This window comes from Barbus barbus, assembly GCF_936440315.1.
Source record: "Barbus barbus genome assembly, chromosome: 13".
NCBI classification, from domain to species: domain Eukaryota; kingdom Metazoa; phylum Chordata; class Actinopteri; order Cypriniformes; family Cyprinidae; genus Barbus; species Barbus barbus.
In genome coordinates, this window is record NC_136741.1 from 23,603,377 (window position 1) to 23,621,516 (window position 18,140).

Sequence of the window (18,140 nt, forward strand, 5' to 3'; positions counted from 1 at the left end):
AAGTGAATCAAACTTACCAACCATTTTTTGTTATTGAAGTCCAAATCAAAGATGCTATTGAAACATTCAAGTCAAGTCACCTTTAAATGTGCTATAAAGCAGCTGTGGCAAGACGATAGTGTCATTATTCAGCTCCGGTCGGTTCAGTGTTGCTTCAGTTCAGTTCAATTACTAAGTTTATTCATTGTGATCAGGTTCAATTAATAAGCAGCTCGAGTCAGTTCAGTGTTGATTCATTGTTGCAATCAACACATCACACATTCACAATATTGTTTCTTTTTATGTCACCAGCAAAATTGTACATTTATTGTGAATATTCAGTATATCGCCCAGCTCTACTTCCTTTCCCATATTAAATCTCCCCTGCTCCTCTTTATTCTCTTTCCATGATTCTGTTCCATTCTTTTCCTCTTTTTGTGACTTAAATTTTGCTTCCCGCTCTCTCTCTTTTCTTCTTTCAACTGTAAAGCACTTAGCTCTTATAAAAGCCTTATGATTATGAGTCATAGAACTCAGTCTATATTCATGTATTCATGCTGTCACTGGTGGTTGGAAACAGAGAGAATCGGCTCATTTTGGCAAAGCATAACAGCGCTAATGGACACACAAGAATGTGTCACATCAAACAGACATGCTGAAGGAGAGAGATTAAGAGGAGGACGAGATAGCGAAAGAGACAGCAGAATTGACGAGAAAAGGAAATTTGAAATTCAGATGTACTTAGAAAATGTTATTCAGTCAGTTGCTCAAGAATAAACATATATTGGACTGTCCCAAAGGCGCCTTCACACATACACACACAGTTGCATGGCCTTGTGCAGTGTCAGCAACCTCGCTGACACTTGCCGTTAGCACTGTTAGAATACTAACCCATCCATATCCATGGAAACCATACATAGACTCAACCAGAAACGAAACATTATTTTCGATTTATCAGTGCAAAAACCTGATTCTTATTCACTAGCCACCTGCCAACCAGAAGCTAAATTCAGAATAGCGCTCCATTGTATTTAAATTAAGTCTTTGTGATGTCTGTTTTCTTTATACAGTAAATTATCTATATTGATTGCACCTCATTCACAACATTCTCAATTGCACTGTTACTGTCTGCAGAAAGTAAAATTGCATCAGCATAGATTTTTGAATGTATTTGCATCATTACCTACAGTAATTTCCATAGTTCTTTAAGTGCATCTTTTGCTACAGCAACACAGACGGTATGTGAAAATTATCAGAGGGTGCAATTCCTTCCTTGTGAATTCCTCCCTTTGTGATATAAAATATGTAATATCCCTTGTAGGCCCTTAGAAAAATGTAGCGGCAAACATTTGGCCAGCAAATTTGCCTCAAGCTCATATTTTCACATGCAAATTGCCACATATTAATCACACGTTTGTTGCAAATAAGAGTTTTTGCTAATAGACTCGATCCATTCTCAATTGCCCAGCCATTATGATATGTTTATCGCCCCCTGGTGTTCATCAAACAAATTGATGATTGTGTTCACCCGTCACTCAATCTGCATTTGTCATTTCTCCAAGTGATAAATCACACTTCCCACCACACACATAGCAGATTTTTTCCCTCTTGCGCTAGCTTTCTCTTTATGCCCTCTTTTTCTTTCTGTCTCATTTGACTGCTGCCTCTGAAACGTGCAGTCTGTTTCCAGGCAGCAGATCATGTCACGTGTTTCGGTTTTACTAGGCCAACTCTATCCCTCACCCTATGTGAGTGTGCAGGAGAGAGTGTATCTGTGATTTCCTAGGTGTACGTTTCTATATTTTTGCATCATATTGTTCTGAGATTTTGTGCATTTATTATTTCAATACTGATTGCTTAAAGCACGTCTGTGAGTTATAGTCTTTTCTCATTCTCGCTGAGACCCGCTAGAGTGTGATCTCCTATACACAAGTTGAAGATAGCAGAGCTGCACAGTTATTAAATTTTTCCCTTTATGAAGGCTTTACACAACATACATATGGATTAGTGGCCATGAAGAGGAGGAAAGCATAATGGGCCTATAAGAGCGGTGTTTTCTTTAAGGATTTAAAGCATTCAGTGCTTCCACAGAAAAATTAGGATGAAAAAATAATAGTACATATAGCTTAAAAATAATAATAATAATTGACACTAGCAGATAAAGTTTATACTGAGGTTTCTTTTGCTTCATAGACATGCTAAAGAGTAGCATGAATTTGACTGTAAATTGGGGAAATCTGGGAAAATTGTATTAAGTTAAGCTAAAAGTAAAGAAAGCAAATTCTTCCTGAGTAAATTGGATATGGAATACTTTAGTTAATATGCTCCAGAATGTTTGCTAATGTTAGGAATAGTTCCCCCTCCTCCAAAAAAAAAAAAAGACAAATGCTGAAAATGTAGTCACCCTCAGGCTATCCAATATGTAGATGAGTTTCTTTATTCATCAGAAAAGACTTGGAGAAAATTACTTTCTGGAAAAATCACTTTCTCACCAGTGGATCCTCTGCGGTGAATGGGTGCCGTCAGAATGAGAGTCCAAACAGCTGATAAAAACATCACAATAATCCACAAGTAATCCAGTCCATCAATTAATGTTTTTTGAAGTGAAAATCTCTTTGTAAGAAACAATTCCATCATTACGGCATTTTAGACAAAAAAAAAAAAAGAGCACTTTTCATCAGGTCTGCTACACTACACGGGACTGTAATAATGCATGGGTACAGAAAGAGTAAATAATGGTGAACTGTGAATGTGCACTTTCGAAATCTTCTTTGGTTATTTATTTATTTATTTTCCAAATGTCAGACTTGTCCGTTGTGTCAGAGAATCTCGTACCAGTAATCACCAGAGAATATCCTCGGCTGAAAGCGTTTATGTACAAAAACATCAGACGATACACTTCACCCACAGGTCTGTCTCTCATGCACTTGACATTCAGTATGAGATTTTTACGACCTTATCAAATGATTTGTTAGCGAACGATTTCATCAGCCCTGCCATGTAGCCGAATAGGACTGCGGAGATTGTTTTCCTCACTGATCAAAGTAATACAATGAAACAAGGGTTGCGAGATGTCCCTGTGCGCAGCGGTTACGCAGTGATAAAGTAATAAAGAGCGGCCGAGTGTCAAGGAGATCTATGATACCTGGAGAAAGCCATATGTTGGCATTCCTATACATCTTAAAGGGTGTTGTTCAGCAGGCGCAAGAGCCCTTGAAGTAACACCTTGGTGGTTGTACTGTTTGTGTGTGAGAATGAAGAAAATGAGTGTAGAAAGTAAATAGAAGCCTAAAATCAAGGACATCAATGGAGTTTGTTTGTATGTGTGTTCTCAGTTGGGGAACCCAAGGAGACTTCACCACCACACACCCTCTGCCAGCGGTCAAAGTGAAGCTCTTCACAGAGAGCACAGGGGTCTTGGCCCTGGAGGACAAGGAGCTGGGCCGGGTAACTCTCAATCCTTCTTTTCTTTCTTGTGGCTTTGGACATCAGTCGTTCTGTTTGTTTTTTTGGAGTTTGAGGATTTATTTGAGGTTGTTATGGTGTTGTAGAAGTGATGTCTTACTTTATAATTCTCCTTTTGCCTCATTCTCCTGCTGATTGATGCCTGTGGCTAAAAAGAATCTCCAGTCTTGAAAATCCCTGTAAAGAAACAAGAAGCACAACAAGAAGCAGATCAAATCCCTGTTCTGTTTCTAGTGAATATTTGTTTTTCATTTAAAGGTTATATTCCCAAAGAACAAACACGCTTCCTTTTAACGAGTTAGAATTTGAATTGAATTGACCACACCCCTCTGGATTTAGATGCTTTTTTTTTCTTTTTTGCTAATTATGACAATCTATTATCTATAATTTTATACAAAATAAGCAATATAAAATTTGAATCTAATTGTTATATGATATATTGAGTAAATTATAGTGTACTCAGTTATAGCGTAGGAAATGCTCTTCTACCATGATTCATAGAATTAATAATTAAAAACCAAAAAAGAGACATACAATACAGTTCAAAAGGTTGGGGTCAACAGGATATTTTTTTTTTTTTAAATGCATTAAATTGATCAAGTGGGATATTAAATACATGTATTTCTGTTTCAAATAAAGGATGTTCTTTTAAACATTCTATTCATAATAGAATCTTGTATCATGGTTTCCACCAAAATATTAAGTAGCATTAATATTAAGTTCATAATTATAAGAATGTTTCAGCAGCATATTAGAATGATTTCTCATGAATCATGTGACACTGAAGACTGGGGTAATAGCTACTGAAAATTCATCTTTGATCAAATCAAGACTAAAGTAGACAGGCATCTCTAAGCCTTTAACTCTAGCTAAGAAATAGATTATGCCAACTTATCAGAGAGAAAAGAGAGACTAAAAAGCACAGGAGAGAATACTCTTCTCTGATAAGGTGTCAAGAGAAGACCTGTATAGTCTAACTCTCAGTACACAGCCACATGAGCCAAAATTAACTGAATGTTGAGAATGTCTCTGAAAACGCTGACTGGCAAAGTAATATGTCATTATCAGCTCACACCCAGACTCAGGGATATTTTTTCCACACCTACACAAACTGTTTATCCGTTTACTCAATGCTTCATGTGTGAAAATGTCTTAAGAGTTTCTAGGGCAGACATTAGCTATAGGATTACATGTTAAAGGGATAGCTAACCAAAAATGGAAGTTGTGTCCTGAAAGAAGGTCATACGGGTTTGGAACAACATTTGAGAGAGTAAATAATTACAGAAGTTTAATTTTGGATGTGCTGTTCTTATTAATGTTGATAGCTTTGTTTCTCACTCTGTGGTTGCTCAGTCTGGTGTTAGGAATTGTGATCAGATGGACTAATAATCATGATTCTCTCGTGTTAAATGATTAGGTGGTTCTTCACCCAACTCCAAACAGCCCAAAGCAGGCAGAGCTCCACAAGATGACTGTGACCAAGGCCTGCCCTGATCAAGATCTGAAGATCAAACTTGCCGTGCGCATGGACAAACCTCAGAACATGAAGGCTTGTGGGTAAGGGATTTTGTGGGGACAGGAATACTCATCTATAAAAGTCTTCAGTTCATTTGGAGATTGCATTTCAAAACAATATCATCCATACATAACATCTTTTATTTCCTGATATAATGTAACACCATTCTGTGGCCCGGTTTCACAGACAGGGCTTAGACTAAACCAGGATTAAGCCATAGTTCAATTAGGACATTTTTATTTATAAGTATAAGTATATAAGTAATTTTTATAAACATGCCTTAGAAAAAAGCATTACTGGTGTGCATCTTAAGACAAAACAAAGGCACTGACATGTTTTAAGATCAGTCAGTGCAAGTTTCTTTCGGTTGAAACAGCTCAGATTTACATTTTAGTCTAGCACTAGGCTTAAGCCTTGTCTGTGAAACTGGGGGTGTATGTACTATGTACTCACTATGTTGCTCTCTACCATTTGTGACCCTGGACCACAAAACCAGTCTTAAGTCGCTGGGGTATATTTGTAGCAATAGCCAAAAATACATTGTATGGGTCAAAATTATAGATTTTTCCTTTAAGCCAAAAACTTAGGACATTGAGTAAAGATCATGTTCCATGAAGATATTTTGTAAATCTCTTACTGTAAATATATCAAAACTTAATTTTTGATTAGTAATATGCATTGCTAAGAACTTCATTTGGACAACTTTAAAGGCGATTTTCTCAGTATTTAGGTTTTTTTGCACCCTCAGATTCCAGATTTTCAAATGGCTGGATCTCGGCCAAATATTGTCAGATCTTAACAAACCATACATCAATGGAAAGCTCAATTTTGAAAAATTTACACTTAAGACTGGTTTTGTGGTCCAGGGTTTGGGGTCAGTAAGATTTTTTTTTTATGCTTTTGAAAGTTTCTTATGCTTACCAAGGTTGCATTTATTTGATAAAAAATACAGTAAAACCAAATAAATCCTGTGAAATGTTACTACAATTTAAAATATATTTTCTATTTTAATAATTTTAAAATGTAATTTATTCCTGTGGTAAAAAAGCTGAATTTTCAGCAGCCATAATTCCAATCTTTAGTATAACACGATCCTTCAGAAATCAATCAAAATTCTGATTTGGTGCTCAAGAAACATTTCTTATTGTTATCAATATTGAAATTAAACAGTAGGCTATTGCTGTTGTGGAAACCATGATATATTTTCCATGATTCTTTTATTAATAGAAAGTTCAAAAGAACATAATTTATTTAAAATAAAAAAACTTTTGTAACATTATAAATGTATTTACTGTCACTTTTGAAAAATTTAATGCATCCTTGCTGAATAAAAGTATTCAAACAAACATACTGAACCCAAATATTCGAACGGTAGTGTATGAGAGTATGTATGAGTTGAAGTAAAATACTGTGATTATTCTTTTAGGTATTTATGGGCTGTTGGCAAAAATGTTTGGAAACGCTGGAAGAAGCGCTTCTTTGTCTTGGTCCAGGTATATCTTTTTATATATTTAAACTGAGTGAGTGAAAAAATATGATGAATGTAGCAAAGTTTGGTTTCGGATTCAATTTGAAGTGCCTTTCAGTAATCAGGGCCTTAATGAACCTTGTACAATTTTAAGTAGCGCATATGAAACAGATTCATATAAACTAATGGGCTGCATATGGCATATTAAGCATTTTAATAATATTTGTTTCTCTTTCTCCTACAGGTGAGTCAGTATACCTTTGCCGTGTGCAGCTATCGAGAAAAGAAGTCAGAGCCACAAGAGCTGCTGCAGTTAGATGGCTATACTGTGGACTACACTGACCCACAGCCAGGTAATACTCCCACAGTCACAGATTACACTTATGTACCAGACTTTCATGAAACTATTCTCACTTTCTGGTTGGAACTGTTTTTTTTTGTTTGTAATACTGCATAAATGCATTTTAGGTGTATCCACCAACCTGAAGTTACTTTTAGATGGCTTCTTTTATTTCTGTGTGTACAGGTCTGGATGGAGGCCGGGCTTTCTTCAATGCAGTGAAGGAGGGTGATACTGTGATCTTTGCCAGTGATGATGAGCAGGACCGCATCCTTTGGGTGCAGGCCATGTATCGAGCTACTGGCCAATCACACAAACCCGTCCCACCCACCCAGGTCCAGAAACTGAATTCTAAGAGCGGAGCTGCAGCACAGATGGATGCCCCCATCTCTCAGTTCTGTAAGTAAACATACCAGTAAAGCATTTCAACACAATGTCAGTCAGGACAAAAATTGACTGAAGCTGAGATGGCGAGTAAATTAAATACATAGCAAGGGTTGTAAATATAATATATACCCCACAACCACTCACATAAAGTGACAGTGTTCGCCGTGACAACACGCCATTTCAGTCCAAAGTACAGTAGATAGCACAGACTAATAATGAATAAATTAATTCAGGTTGTTGAATTAGTTACTCAATATGTCATAGTAATGTTACCTTGCACTCTCAGCATACTGGAAAAGGTAAGATTGAGTGTGTTTATTTTAATGTCCATGTCTTTTTTACTGTCCTTACGCACTCCTGACTAGCTTTAGTATCCATGTGTAAGGCTTTTCAGCTAATTTAATAGCTTAAATAATTTAAAGTGGTCAACCAATACCAGCTTCTATCTATAAAGATATAGTTAACCCAAAAATTAACATTATGACATCGTTTACTCACCCTCATGTTGTTTCAAAACCATATTACTTACTTTCTTCTGTAGAACACATATATTTTGCATTTATATGTCTTCAGAAGACTTAATGATTTTATGGAAGCTTGAACTCTGTCCATTGTTCATCTGCATGCAATGCAGTTTTCATATTGTGTCCTTTTGTGTTCCACAGAAGAAAGTAAGTTCTGGGGGGTTGAAATGACACGAGAATCAGTAAATAATGACAGAATGTTCATTTTTGAGTGAACTGTCTCTTTAAAACTTTTATTAACACCTTTTATTAAAATAAGATTCTGCTAAACATTCTCACCAACAATTTAAACACCTGTTAAAGTTTAAAAAATAGTACTTCACACTAATATCAAATCATCAAAATAATAATAGATCCTGCTATTCAGAACCTTGTCTTTTGGTGTGCATCTACTTCAGCATCTGTCCATAGCAATGTCTTATATCACAAAATCTGTCTTAAGGGAATTGATTCACTGTTCAAATAAGATCAATTAAATATAGCTCATGTTTTAACCTCATGTACAAAATCTAAAGGTAGAGGTTCTGTGTTGTTTTTCCATTGATTTATTTGTCCTGTTTGTGAATGTTTCTTGTGGTCAGATGATTCCCTCACAAGTTCAGATGCCATTCAATTTTCTCACAGACCCTCTCCCTTCTGAAACATTATTACACTGTGTAAATGTTTCACCCTCCACCTTAACACACCCCAGGTGGTCTTGAATGGCACAGAGTAGTGGAATATAAACCATGCAATGCACACACCCACGAGCAAACATCCCTTTGCTGCAGAAGGTTTTGCAGATTCTAGAATACTATGAAGGTTGTGATAACAGCATTTTATGTATTAAATATATATTATTTACTCTGATTGATAACAAAATATGATAATAACATACAATGATTAAGTTAATATTTAAAGGGCAGTGCATTTGGTAACACTTTACTATATGGTTGACTTGGAAACATTAGTTTTCATGGTTATTAATCTAGGATTTTGTTAATATATAAATAATTAATGTTCATTCATAATACATTACTAATGTTAATTTACACAACTTTTAAAATGTATTTGTATATGGAGACATTAACCTATAGATAAATAAACTGAAAATGTTATTTCATGTTAACTGTTTTAAACATATAGAACTTTATTGCAAAGTGTTACCAATGTTTTTGTACTTTGAAAGCTGTGATATTCTAAAGTAGGCTCACAGCCTGAATTATTTTTATAGCTTACATTTTGAACTTTAAAATAAAATTTTATTTATTCTCTGAGCAGTTTTTTTGCTCACTTGTTTATTGGATGCAGTACCTTCATAGAATGAATTTAGAAGCTGATACTGGCATCAAATACACATTTGACCAGCATTCAAATATATGTCTGAAGGTAAGTGTATTTGCCAGTACAGTGTTAGTAAATGTTCTAGTAATTTAGATTGTATCAGTGTTTGGCAATCCAGTGCACCTGTGAGAATCCTGTCAAAATCAGATGCAGCACCGTAATATAACCAAAATATAATCTTTTCTTTCTTTCTTTCTTTCTTTCTTTCTTTCTTTCTTTCTTTCTTTCTTTCTTTCTTTCTTTCACTACTCAATCTGACCACCCACCAGTTCAAACTGCACTATCATGTTGAATACAGGTCGTTGTATTTTACGTTGTGTTTTTTCTTCGTTCATGCTTTGCTTGTACCCTTCTTTAGTCCTGCAGCTGTAGTGGAGTCAGGGTTTTCGTGTCTGCTTTTTCCTTCAGCCTTGTTGCTAGTCTTTATGTTATTCTGGTTTGTCCCTTCTTACCCTGCTGTCTTCTAGCTGGACTCAAGGGTAAGTGCTAACCTGTTAGCTAGCACCAGTCAGATAATCCTAAAACCATTATCTGACCAATGCAACGTGCTCTCTTTATCCTTTTTCTCTCGTTCTTTTTCTCCTTTCAAATCTCACTCCTCATGCCTTAGACCAAAGTAGATTATTTTACTTATTTTACTCTTTTGATGATGGTTAAAACTACAAACTTTCATTATTCTTGCCAGTTTAGGTTGCATGTAAATTAGTGCGTTTGTACTTATCATTTAGCTAAATTAATATGGTTTATGATTTATTTGCATAATTGCCTTCTCTACATAAACATCATTGGCATCACAAGACCCCTCAGAGTAAAGTGGAAGAGGGTTTGTCTTGTTCTATTGGTTATTGACTATTTAGTGACATTTAATTTAAAAAATAATCCACAAATGGGATTGCTAATCTTTTGAGTCAATTCTGAGAATTTTAGAGTTTATATTGAAGCATTGTACATTTTTGACTACTTGGACTTTACTCTTGAGGGTTCACTTGCCTTTCAACTAATTTCTTTAATTTTGAACTTGAGCTTCATAAGAGTTGGCAAATATGTAAGTGGAGTATTCTGAATGCCAATGTGAAGGAGCAGGCACTGCCATCCCTCCTCACCGAGAAATACTCCTAATTATCTTTCGTCCGGTAGAAATGGGCCTCTTTGAAGTAGTCCCTAAACCCAATGTAGAATTTAGCAAAGATATAGTTCATTATTTGCACCTGTGTTTGCCCTTATACTGCTTGAGTAGGTGAGCATTTTGATGTCATGTTATCCATTCAGATGCTGATGGAAAGACAAGTTCTTTTTCTTCCTTTTTTGATTATCCTCCATTCTTTAGAGAATGAATGAATTACTTTGTAGCCTCTGTTGGCTTCCTGCTAAAGCTGTGTATCTGCACTAGAATCGTAATGCTAGCCTGTTGGCACGCCACTGAAGTGGCTTGCTCGTCAGTGTGCTCAGCAACCCTTATGAACACACAAAAAATTTCTCCAGTATTGTCAACTTGCAAATGCTAAGAGAAAAATACGGAATGCTAATGGATAGGCAAGTGGAAAATGTTACTGCAATTTGTTTTCTTCCTCTTTCCTTTTCTTGCATGACATTGGAAAGCACAGTGGAGTGTCACTGTGTTCCTGCATGTAAAATACATCCATTTTCAATGATATATCACCTTCAACCATAATTTTTTTTTATAGTAGTAAAATAATATTCATAATGGTTCCTAGCTTATTAGCATCCCCATAAGTCCTAGCTTTATTTGAATGCAGCACAACGGTTTGTGCATAAGCCGATTCAAAACTGTGTGGAATGAAGAAGTACATTATTTTAATTAATGTATAATTATGAAATGTAAAAATGCAAATGAATAAGGCTAATAAATCCTTAAATCCCATAGGTTTACCCTGTAATTAGGACGTCTTTTCTTATTTCTTCCCTACAGTTTCATGGTTCATAACTCATATAGTCTGTTATATATTTTTACACTTCCTTTTCCTAATTTCTTTATCATCCTGAGTTGCTTAGTTTTAGGGCTTCTTTGCCATTCTTTCTGATGTTTATCTTTTCTCAGCCCATTCAGTTTGTCCGTTGTCTATCCTCTGTCTAGCTCATTTCCTCAGTGAGTTCTTCATTCCTGCAATCCTGTGTCTTTTCCTGTGCCTCTATTCTTTCTTTTTTGTCTTCTCTTTTAGTTTAGTCTGTCTTTATAATTGTAGCAATGCTTTACTCAGCCAAAGGATAACATAACTTGATCCAAGTTCCTCTAATTAAGCAGATCCAGATAGCATTTATTTGCTCCACTAGATCAAGCACTTTATTTTTAGCCATATGTCTTCACAAAAAAAGGTGTGAGATCATTGTTGTTATCGAGACACACGCCCTAATCATTGCTGTAACACGATGCACATTATTTCTTCACATTTTCTCTCATTAGAGCACGCTCATCACTGCACAGATTTAGATTCTATAATTCTGTTGCTAATAAAGTAATAAGGAATAACTTTTCTTCTACTAATTTCTCCAACAAATATATGCGCATAGGACTTTAGAAAATTGCATAGACTATTTAGTTGATTTTGATTCCATTTAGCATATAACATTGAGCATATTAAAAAGCCCATTAAATTGTTTTGTGGCTTTTATGTAATTTCTATTGGCATCTACACTACTGTTCAAAGGTTTGGGGTCAGTAGGGTTTTTTTTTTTTATACTTTAGATGCATTAAATTGATCAGAAGTGATAGTAACTGCATTTTAACATAACAGAAGATTTCTATTTAAAATAAATTCAGCTGTTTTTAAGTTTCTATTCATCAAAGAAACCTTGAAAAAATGTTTCACAGTTTCTTCAGATATATTAAGAAACACAACTGTTTCTAGAGCAGCACATCAGAATATCAGAATGATTTCTGAACGATCATGTGACACTGAAGACTGGAGTAATGATGCTGAAAATTCAGCTTTGCCATGACAGGAATAAATTACATTTAAAACATATTCAAATTGAAAATGGTTATTTTAAATTGTTATAATTTTCTCAATATTGCTGTTTTTATTGCAGTTGAATGAATGTAGTTTAAGAAACTTCTTCCAAAAACATTAACTTACCCCAAACTTTTAAATTGTAGTTTATATGCTAGTAAATGTAAAACAATAAATAACATTCACTTGTTTTAAAAAAATATATATTTTAATGGAAAACAGACCAAAAATATGTTGTATTTAATCAAATCTTTAGAATGAAAAAGAAAACTGTGCTTGCCAAGCCATTTCATGGGTCTTTAAAGATAGCTTTTGAGTGGAGACTTACGCATTCATGTGCTATCGGAATTATCGTAAATATGCGCTTCCTAGTCGGAAATTGGACATGAACAGCCTTAGAGATGCCTTATATAGCCAATTTCCGACCAGGAAACTCGTATTTATGATAATTCCGATAGCACATGAATGCAGCATAAGTCGCTGCAAATGCGCTATTAAATTACAGTAGAAAATTACATGTTGGTTAACTAAAACAAAAGTGGCTAACATATCGCCCCTGATTTTTTTTTTTTTTTTTGACATTAGTATTTTTACGAGCACACATCCATATTCCCTCTCGAAATGAGTGACATTAACCAATTGCGAATGGCAGAATCTATTGTATTCACGAGAAAGAAAATACATGAAAATTCATCATTTGGAATTGCGCCACTTCCTCAAAGCCATCGGTGGCTTTTACGTTGAAAAGATTTTGATTGAGAGAACAGGAAGAGACCACGCCCAGATCAGCTCATGCATGCACGTCCAGACTGAATGTGAGCTGAGGGTTATCACTCAGTTCCACATTTGCTAGGTCCGATTGAACTCTGCTTGACTTTTGCTGCAAGTTGACAATGTGAAAGCTCAATGTCCTTGATTTGCCATAGAATACTCATTCTAGGTGTTTAGTTTTGTGGTGGGAGGAGAACAAATCATTCTCCTTGCTGTTTGCTAATTTCCTCTTCCTTGAACCCACCCCCTCTCCCTTCCTCTCCCATGAATGGCTCGAATAGATGCTGACAGGGCACAGAAGCATGGCATGGATGAGTTTATCTCAGCTAACCCATGTAGCTTTGATCATGCCTCGTTGTTCGAGATAGTGCAGAGGCTCACGCTGGACCACAGGCTAAATGACAACTTTGCATGTCTGGTAAGTGTTTTTTTCTTTTTTTTCTGCAGACTTGAGTGCAAAGCAACTATGTGCAACATTTCCAAACTGTCTACCCATTTGTTGGAATTGTAGGGATGGTTTAGCCCGGGTCAGGTGTTTGTTCTGGATGAATATTGCGCTCGGAATGGGGTGAGAGGATGCCACAGACATCTGTATTATCTTGGTGACCTTCTGGAGAGGGCAGATGCCGGGCACATGATCGACCCGACGCTGCTGCACTACAGCTTCGCGTTTTGTGCCTCCCATGTTCATGGCAACAGGTATAGGCCTGCATACGGATGCACCACATTACTTGGATATTAAATGTTGGGAGAGATACGGATCATGGAAGCAGGAACAAGGGTGGAGAACCAAGGGCTCTTTGCAAGTCATCAGCATATTTTTACACTTTTGTTTATTATATTTTTCCCTGTGTATGCTCTTTATAATTTTGCCAAATTTTGTTTGATTTGTTGTGTCTTTTGTTCTCAATCATTTTTCATTTCTTTTCCACTTTTCAAACCTCAGCAGTATTCGCTCCGCCACTACACTTTCCATTCTCCTTTTTTTGTTATTTTACTTTCCAAATCTCATTGTTTTGCTCATTCATTACATGTTCCTGATAGTCAGAGGGGGTCTGAGTTACAGGGGGCTGGCTCAAAGTCAGGAGGGAAAAAGGAGTCTTTAAAAAAGAGGAAATGTAAAACACAGTTGGCCCCTGAAAGCACAAGGTAAGAGGGCCTGTCAAGGATTGTTCATATAAACAGCATCATATTCTACACTGTACAGTAGCAGAGTGAAATTGGTTAAACTGCTTAGCTTGTCTAATTTTTTTCACCCAAAAAAGAAAAATAATTATTCATTCATTCTTATTCCAAAGTCAAATGACAAGGCATTTTTTAAATATCCACCCTTTTCCTACACCCCATGATGCTTTGCACTAGTTATAGGAGTAATATTCGTTACACTATGACCAATCAGTCAAATGTTTGCTCTATGACCACAATATTAAGCATTTTCAAAAACTGGGTACAATGTCGTTACATTATTCTATACTCCCTTCAACCTATAAACATAAAATGTCAATTTAAAAGTGTAAAAACATTAATAAATTTCTTTCAACAGACCGTGAATAACCCCAAAAGCTTGATTATTTCCACAGCAATATTACAGACAGATTCATTGCATTAATCAAAAATGTTCATTAACTGGAACAGTTTGATCCGTCATTTTGACAGAAAACAAATATTGTATGTACCTACTTTAAAAAATGTCAACTTAAAATAGCTAATAGGACTTAAAAGTGAAAAGGAAAGACTATTACATTTTAAAGCATCTGTGTGAAAAGAATAATAAGGAGAATGTATCACATGCAATGTATCATAAATTTAATTGGAAAGCTGACCACAAATTCGCAGTATATGTTGTCTTTTTTCATTCTGTTACAGTAGAATAGAAAGGAAAAATGAAAATAGTCAGGAAGAAAAGAATGCAGTGGACTGAAGGGAGCTCTTGCCATAGATCAGGGGTGTCCAAACTCGGTCAGGACCGAGAGCAGGACCGAGTTTGAACAGCCCTGCCATAGATATTCTTGTTATATCGTGTCACATTAAAATACCAAGCATTGCGTTATTCTTCTGACGTTTGAAAATAGAACATGAAGAAAAATTCATAAATCAGTCAAACTGACAGAGAAGGATTATTAGTAGCACAACCTTATGATTTGAAATTATTTATTTGAGGCTCGACTCGTTAGGAGAAATGTGCATAAACTCCAACAAAAACAAGAACTATAAATCTCTTATGTTTTTGGGTGAACTAGTCCTTTAAAGTCAGTATGATATTGCATTATATATTTCCTCTCACAATAAGACCAAGATCCTGTAAGAAAATAAGTAGGATCCTTTTTTAAATGAATTGAATTCAAGCCTGTATGCACTTGTACAGCCTGTTTAGTTTAGGTTTCTCTTCCCACTGACTTGTTGAAAGTATATTTATTATTGTGCTGCAGCTGAGTGTGTATTAAATATATTTTAATGCAATATGATGCCCAAGTGGAGTATTGTAACATCGATAGCTGTAAATAAAACAATGGGTTGGAAACAATGTGCCCCAAGAGTATCACTACAGGGTCCCATCTGCTGGGTACAAATATATTTATAGCAGTGTATTAGATTCAAGAAAGCCAGACATTGCTTCTGGCTAGATGTTCTTTCTGGACACAGTGTGCCAGGCCTGTGTTTTATTGTTACAAGTGTGATATACTGCATACTCAAATGTTAATGTGGTTTGATTAGCTTTCACTGAAAATACACAGGACTTTAAAAAGCAATTATGTAGTATCATAATTTTTTGTTGTAATAATAAATACACCAGTTCAAGAGTTTCTTTTGATTTGTATCACTTTCCTCTTGACTCAGAATTGATCTTTCTTCCTAATCAATTTGCAAATAATGGCATGTTTTGCTTGTAAAATAGGCCTGATGGTCTTGGAACAGTGACGGTGGATGAAAAAGAACGTTTTGAGGAAATCAAAGAGCGATTACGTGTCCTTCTGGAGAATCAGATTACAAACTTTAGGTGAGTATGTAGATGTAAGACTTTTATTGAACATTTCACAAGCAGAAAGACTATGTACATCAGCGGTTCTTTTGATTTTATATTGGACTTTGAGTGGCAATCCATCACCTCATAAAACATTTTAATCTACAGAACTAGACAAAAATGTCCTTTCAAATTATACAGTAAAAACATATCAATGTGATTTCCCCAACAGAGCTCAAATTATAGCCTATGCAAATCAAACAAGACACTTGGATGTGTTTTCATTTTGCTCAGTGCATCTTTTACCTTGTACAGTTTTGTTTGTGGTTTCATTTGGAGAAATACTGAAGATTTTGAATTTACTGACGTCAGCCATAAAAGATAGGAGAAGCATTTTCTCTTTTCTTTAAAAGGGTTGCATCTAAACCATAAATCATAACATTGTATTATTCACATTTAGCATTGTGTTTTTTTCCGTGGTTTCCATTATCCATTTTTGGGTCTCGACCCACCAGGTGAGAACCGCTGATGTACTCCTTTCTGTTGTTTTCTGAACATTACATGCAAAAATATAATTGTATAGGATTTTCTACAATAATTATGTAATTTTTGTTGTTGTAGGTATTGCTTTCCATTCGGTCGCCCTGAGGGAGCATTGAAAGCCACTCTGTCTTTGCTGGAGAGGGTAATGACAACATTGCTTATATTGATTAAGATTAGCAGCAATAGAAGGAAAAGAGAAGCAATTTATGGTATTTTGTTCATGGCAATAAAAAAAAAAAAGTTAAAGAAAGTATAACTCATTCATTCCAGGACAAAAAAATGTATGTCACTAGAATTTGGATTTGTGCTGTTTCACAGGTGCTTATGAAGGACATTGTGACCCCAGTCCCGCAAGAGGAAGTCAAGGCTGTCATTCGTAAATGCTTAGAGCAAGCAGCTCAAATTAACTACCAGCACATCACTGAATACGCCAGAGTGGAAGGTGACTTGCACTGCCCTCTTCTTTCACAGCATTATGATTTTAAAGCACTTAACCATGCAATGATTTGAACCAGAAGGGAACTTTTGTACTTATTTTACTTCTTTTCTTTTTTTTACTCTGCTTCCATCCATTTGAATCAATTTAATGCATAAACTGTGGTCTATATTTGAATAATGTGCTTTGAGTAAATAATCTGTTCTTCTGCTTTCAGTTTTGAGAGGAAAATAAATTTAGGTTTGAATAACTAAAGCTTTTGATTAAACTGAAAATGTATTTTGGTTGTTTGCAAGTAAATATATACATGGGCTTTTTGTTATTTTATTTTTATTTTACCACCAGGCTACATTCTTGAATTTCACAGCATCTGTCTTGTTTGGAATAATATACTTGTTTATTCTAAGGCAATTACTGCTTTTGTTTCTCTCTTTCTTTTCAAGAAAAGTTTAAATGCATTCTTGTCCAATCTCCTTTTGTGGACTTGTGTGTAAAAATGCATTCAAAATCCACACAAAGAAGAGCTTCTTACCATTTCCTATCTGCTGCGATAACATAGACTATTGGACATTTTTCAGATGCTCTCCACACATTCTCTTTTCTATTATTATGGCTCAGATCAGGAGAATAAATTACATCAGGGTAGAGAAATGGTTACGGAGGAGGAAAAGGAACAAGGAAAATGAGGCAGAGAGGGATGCAGGAATGGGGACGGATCTTGCAGTGAAATAAATTATGTGGGAAGGAGCGGTAGAAGGGAGGAAGAGCCCATTAGAGGAACACGGGTTGAGGGAAAGAGGAGTGAGATGAAGAGGGAAGCATTCATGAAACAATGCCAGGTTGGGCACCAAGCATGAAAGAGGATTACTAAGAAGCAAAAGATGGGCAATAAGGAGAGGTGTCTGTTTGAAGAGGAGTAGAAGGCATTGTGGGCTGGTTTTGAGGAGGATGTTTGTGTTTAGATGTTTGAAATCGTCTCTCTGAATGAATACCCTTTACCTCATCAAATCCGTGGTTCTGTTGCTTATTTCGAACAGAGTGACAAACCACAAATGGCTGATAATCTTTTAGAACACAGTTTCAGGGCCTTGGATGCTTGTTCCCTCATGAAATTGGTGTAATATCCTTGAAACAGCAGCTCACCCAAATATGATTCTGTCATCAGTTACTCAGATTTGTTGTTTGAAATGCATATTGTTTTTTCTTTAGTGGAACACAAAAGAAGATATTTTGCTGACTGTCTAAGCAGCTCTTTTCCATACAACAAAATTGTCTGGCTGCTCTGAAAAGGTTTGAAAAGTACAAAAACACAGTAAAAGTATCAGTCGATTTAATGTCAATTAAGTCCATGGAAGAAAGAAAATTTATTTGTGTTTCAAATAACAGCATTTTCATTTTTGGGTGAACAGTACACTACTGTTCTGAACTCTGGGGTCGGTATGATTGAACTTTTTTTA

At 35.7% G+C, this 18,140-nt stretch overlaps 1 protein-coding gene across 4 annotated transcripts in view; it reads left to right on the forward strand.

Moving 5' to 3' along the window:
• Positions 1-18,140, forward strand: part of LOC306879376 (calcium-dependent secretion activator 1-like) — a 77,102-nt gene that overhangs the window by 37,568 nt on the left and 21,394 nt on the right. For 2 of the 4 annotated variants that reach the window (XM_079432251.1, XM_079432252.1), the window contains exons 7-17: positions 3,315-3,426; positions 4,862-5,001; positions 6,387-6,453; positions 6,673-6,781; positions 6,955-7,167; positions 13,024-13,160; positions 13,254-13,441; positions 13,787-13,891; positions 15,639-15,740; positions 16,326-16,389; positions 16,566-16,689. In XM_079432251.1, the coding sequence (XP_079288377.1) occupies positions 3,315-3,426; positions 4,862-5,001; positions 6,387-6,453; positions 6,673-6,781; positions 6,955-7,167; positions 13,024-13,160; positions 13,254-13,441; positions 13,787-13,891; positions 15,639-15,740; positions 16,326-16,389; positions 16,566-16,689 (1,361 nt within the window). The remainder of the gene's footprint in view (positions 1-3,314; positions 3,427-4,861; positions 5,002-6,386; positions 6,454-6,672; positions 6,782-6,954; positions 7,168-13,023; positions 13,161-13,253; positions 13,442-13,786; positions 13,892-15,638; positions 15,741-16,325; positions 16,390-16,565; positions 16,690-18,140) is intronic. The other 2 variants (XM_079432253.1, XM_079432254.1) reach the window with 1 other exon arrangement.